The sequence below is a fragment of the Argiope bruennichi genome, chromosome 2 (genome assembly GCF_947563725.1).
Source record: "Argiope bruennichi chromosome 2, qqArgBrue1.1, whole genome shotgun sequence".
Lineage (NCBI taxonomy): Eukaryota > Metazoa > Arthropoda > Arachnida > Araneae > Araneidae > Argiope > Argiope bruennichi.
Window position 1 is genome coordinate 42,847,970 of NC_079152.1, and position 5,364 is coordinate 42,853,333.

General features: G+C 34.3%; 1 protein-coding gene across 1 annotated transcript; it reads right to left on the minus strand.

The window, feature by feature from the left end:
• Positions 1-346: 346 nt before the first annotated feature.
• On the minus strand, positions 347-4,700 carry LOC129958428 (phosphoribosylformylglycinamidine synthase-like). Its single transcript, XM_056070922.1, has one exon. The coding sequence runs from the start codon at positions 4,589-4,591 to the stop codon at positions 638-640; it is 3,954 nt and encodes a 1,317-aa protein (XP_055926897.1). The 5' UTR covers positions 4,592-4,700; the 3' UTR covers positions 347-637.
• Between the last annotated feature and the right edge of the window lie 664 nt (positions 4,701-5,364).

The window sequence follows — 5,364 nt, forward strand, 5'->3', positions numbered from 1 at the left end:
TTTATTAATTCTTTGATTAAAATTACATAGTATTTAATAGAAAGATAAAGATAACAAATTCTTTTCTATTTCAAAATGGCTTATTAAAACACCAATACTGTAAACTACTCCTTTGAAAAAACATAATGGAATAATATTATTAAGTATAAGTTATAAAAAAATATCATTAAATACAATTACCTAATATATTTGAATAAAATCATATTTTCCAATATAAAATAGATCATTCATAAATAACTTGTAGTAAAATATTGATTCTTAAAAATCAAATTACTTTTTTAAATGTGTTCAATTCCAAATAGAATTTATAAATTTTTTTTAACAAATAGCACATTCAGAAAAATAATGAAGAACAAAAGAAATACTTTAATAATAGGTAAATATATATTATTAGAATACAGAATTTTAATACTGTCTCCAATGGATTTCCAGTAGTCTCAATGGTCACTGGCAAAATCACAATATTTTCTTTACTGAAACATTTATATCAGTAAATAATTTATATTTAGTAAATTCATCATGATTTTTCATAATTTAAATATACAGAAGAATTGAATAAGAGAAAAAGTGTGATCATAAATACATTAATTAGAAAAACCTATAATTCATTTTAAAGAAAAGCTATCAAAAATCCTTCTCATCTTTTTCTGCAACACCATTCATAAGCATTAGTAAACATTTTTAACCAGGGTGAAACAGTAGTCATAGAAGATTTCCAGTCTTCTGGCATCCATGCCCACTGCCATGGTAGGACACAGCGTTCAGGATGTGGCATCATGGCAAGATGTCTGCCGTCTTCTGAACATACTGAAGCTATTCCACCAATACTACCATTTGGATTAAATGGATATTCAGTAGTTGGCACATTACTATCATCAACATACAACAATGGTGCCAATTTGTTTGAAATAACATGGTCAAAAACATCAGTGTTCTTAAACTGAAACTGGCCTTCACCATGTGCAACCCACACACCGAAAGTGGAATTTTCCATGTCTTTCAACATAATGGAAGGAGATTCCTCAATTTTTACAGTAACAAAGCGTGACTCAAATCGCTCTGACTTATTATGACCAAGAGTGACACCTGGAATGATATTTCCTTCATCATCAGGAACTGAGCCAACCCAACCAAGGAGAGCCATTAGTTGACAGCCGTTGCAAACTCCAAGACTGAAAGTATCTGGGCGATTTTTAAATGCTGTAAATTCAGCTTCAATATCAGGATGAAACAAGAAACTAGCTGCCCAACCTCGAGCAGACCCCAAAACATCAGCATAACTGAAACCTCCTGGAAAAACTACACCCTGGAATTTACCCAGAGTCACTTTTTTAGTTAGAAGGTCTGTCATGGTAACATCAAAAGTAGTAAAACCAGCCATAAAAAGAGCTGCATTCATTTCTCTATCACCATTTATACCTTCTTCTCGAATGACAGCGACCCGAGGACCAGTGGGTTTCCATGTATTGTACAGATGGAGTGAAGATATATCAAAAGATAAATGATATTCTGGTTGTTTCCTGCATTTCAATCCTTGTTGCTCTTCTTCAACACAATCATTATTAGTTTGCCTCCTTTCAAGCTGGAAACTTGTTTCTTCCCATAAATCTCTCAAAACAACCATAGGTTGATCAAGGACATTTTCTGAATTGACTGAAACCATAATCTGGGAATTCTTACCCTGATTGGTACTAAATCCAATAGAATGGCAGCATATACCTTTGTTCTTATAGGCATTCATAACATAATCAAGATCATCTTCTCTAACTTCTATTATCCAGCCAAGTTCCTCACTGAACAATGTATCCAAGATAGAATTTTTACTTGAAATGTTTATATTTACACCACAATTACCTGCAAAGGCCATTTCAAGAAGACAAACAATAAAACCGCCATCACTTATATCATGCCCAGCAGTAATTTTTCTTTCATTAATTAATTCTTGGGTAACATTGAAAGAATCTTTTAAGCTTGCAGGGTTATCTAAATCAGAAGGTTCAACACCAAGCTGATTAAAGCACTGGGCAAGAGCTGTTCCACCAAGGCGACATCTTCCACCTGATAAATCAATATGTAATAATATGCCTTTCTCATCAGGACATTTCAAATCTGGTGTAACAGTTGATGTTATATCAGGACATGGTGCATATGCAGATATTACAAGAGTGCCAGGTGCTTTGACTGTTTCACTGCCCACACGAGCAGCCATACTTAAAGAATCTTTACCCCCATCAATTGCAACACCTAATTTTGACATAACTGTACACATTGCCCTGCAAGCATCATACAAAGCAGCACCTTCTCCAGGTAGCTTAGCAGCCCACATCCAATTTCCACTACATTTCACATCTTGTAAGCAGGTTACTCGGGCAAAAACCAAATTTGTCAAAGCTTCTGCAACAGATAATCTGGCACCAGCAGCTGGATTAAGGATACCTTTGATGGGTTGCTCACCAATGGAAGTAGCAGATCCCACAATATCCCAGTAGGAAAGAGCAATAACAGCAACATCAGCAAGAGGGGTATGCAATGGTCCAACACACTGCTGCTGAGCAATTAATCCAGTAACACTTCGATCCACTTTATTCGTTAGGTATCTTTTACTGGCAACAGATGGTAACCTCAACACACGATCCAATGCTTCCTGTAATTGAAGATTTGTTGGTAACTCCAAAGGTTTAAAGATGGAAGGCTGCCTATTTAAGTGAAAAGTTTTGGGTGGGACTTTTCCAAGAACACATGAGAGTTTCAAATCAACAGGATGGCGAGATGCTGGTTCATCTCTCTTTTCAACTAAAACAATATTGCCAGTAGATTTCACTTCACCTACAAAACTTATAGGACATTTCTCACGATCACCAATGCTTTGAAGGGCACTTTTGTCTTTGGGGCTGATTAGAATAGCATTGCTCTCTTGATATTCAGCACCCCACAGCTCAAGAATACTAATAGTAGGATCTCCTAACTGAAATTCTTCAGCATATATTACAGCTCCAATTGGTTCAACAATTTCTTTCAGAACATTGCCATTTCCACCAGCTCCTTGATCATGGATGCTTAAAATCAGATTTTTATCTAGTCGTTCGATACAAGCTCTGACTACTCGATTAAGTTTTTGTTCCATTTCTGGATCACCACGCTGCACAGCTCCAAAATCCAATTCTTCTTTTTGATCCCCTTGGACATGAACAGAAGATGCTGCACCACCACCAACTCCAATTCTGTAAACAGGTCCTCCAATTTTAACAACAAGCATTCCAGATTCAGGACTTTTCTTCTTCACTTGCTTATCATCAATGCTACCAATGCCTCCTGTAAACATAATAGGTTTGATATATTCTCTTCTTTCATTATTTGGCAATTTCATGCCAAAGGATCTAGCAAAACCAAGTATAATTGGTTCACCAAATTTATTGCCATAATCTGAAGCACCATTACTGGCTTCAACAGCAACATCAACAGGCAAAGCAAAATTTGAAGGATATTCAAATGTTTTATCTTCCCAAGGTAAGTCATAACCAGGAATATTAAGGTTTCCAAAACTATATGCTGCTGATCCAGCAATAACATGGGCTCCTCTACCAGCAGCTTGGACATCTCGAATACGTCCACCTGTGCCAGTTGCAGCTCCACTGAATGGTGCTACACCAGTTGGAAAATTATGTGTTTCAGCAGTGAATATAATATGTCTAATTGCTGACTTTGTCTTGAAATAACTTGGTTGATCTGTATCAACTGGTGAAAACAAATTGATGTTAAATCCTTTAATGGCACTACTGTTGTCTGAAAACTTTATAACATTATTCTGATTGGAATGCTTTTGAGTTTTCATAATCATTTCAAACAAGTTTTCTTTAATTTGTACATCATCAATGACTAAATTTCCTTTAAAAAACCAATGTCTACTGTGTTCACTGTTAGATTGAGCAAGATCAAAGCACTCTACTGTAGTTGGATTTTTTTTTAATTCTTCTTTAAAGATTTGAGTATAGAAATCCAAATCCCAGTCATCCATGGCTAATCCCAAACTATTGCTGATTTCTTCTAAAGCAGCTCTGCCTTTACCCAAAATATCCACTTCTTCCCAGGATGCAGGCTTGACATCCACTGAGAAACTTTCCAGGGGTTTATTGTAGATGCATTCTGTCATTCTATCATGAAAAAAGGAAGCAATTTTATTTCTAATAGCATCATCGACTTCAGATGAAAGCTCAAGAAAATATCTAGTTGCTCTTTCTATTCTAGAAACAGGCAGATTAACAGAATTACAGATTGACACAGCATTAGTTGAGAACGGAGTGGAGAAATTCAATCTGGGACCGACTTCAAGCGTGAATAGCTTTGAATCACCACCAGCAATTTCAGGAAAATAACTAGACGTTGATAGAGTTCCATTAGACATAAGTAACCATTTCAATTTAGAAATCTCATCATCATTCAAATTTCGATCAGTCTGAATATAGTAGCAATATTCAGAAATAATTTTTTCTACTTTTACATTTAACGCCGATAAATTATGATTCAAATTACGTTGCCGCTCACACAACTTATGATCGCTGAGAGCCGGTGTCAGAAAAAATCGCAATAACATTTTGAGTCTTTCCAGAGATGTTTGCTATGAATTTTAAGATGATCTAAAGACAGATATATCGCAAGTAAAGCTCACAGATAGTGATGAGACCTCTTATGCATTTTAGACCTGAAAATTTGAACTTCGATCGTTATCAGGCAACACGTGGTTTTTCAAAAGTGATAACAAATTCCTAGATAAAGAAACCGTTTAGGGTACATGGCGCCACCTGTTGAAGATTAACCACATTATTATATAAACATAATTTTTTTTAAAAAAAGTTTCTGTTACTTTAAAAAATATAAGCATATGTTTCTCTTTCAGCATGGGATTTATATTGGTCCTTCCTGTCCCATTACTGAAACTTTTTTCATAAAAATACTCTTTTAAATTACATATATTTATGTGATTTTATGTTTACTTATGAGTGATATTTCATTTGTAAATTTAAGGATTAAAAAATCTATCGAATCTTTTTTTTATATGTTTAATCAACTGTCATACTCACTTATTGATTGATTTCGGAAATAATAAGTTGCTTTGAAAATTTATCAACGACACTGAAAACAATATATTTTATTTAAAGTTTACAATTGCACAATGGATTATATATCATAGCAGTTTTGTTTATAAGCAGCATAAACAATAATTCTCAGAATTCTTTTTCATTTAATGCTAAATTATTTTTGCTGCTTGAATAAGTTACGACTAATGGGGGCGTTTAAAAGTATGTATATCCATATATTTTATGGATATGGTTTTATTAATAAAATTGAAAATAATTTAAATGTTTT

Coding starts and splice junctions, on each gene's coding strand:
- LOC129958428 (XM_056070922.1), bottom strand. CDS start 4,591: ATGTTATTGCGATTTTTTCTGACACCGGCTCTCAGCGATCATAAGTTG.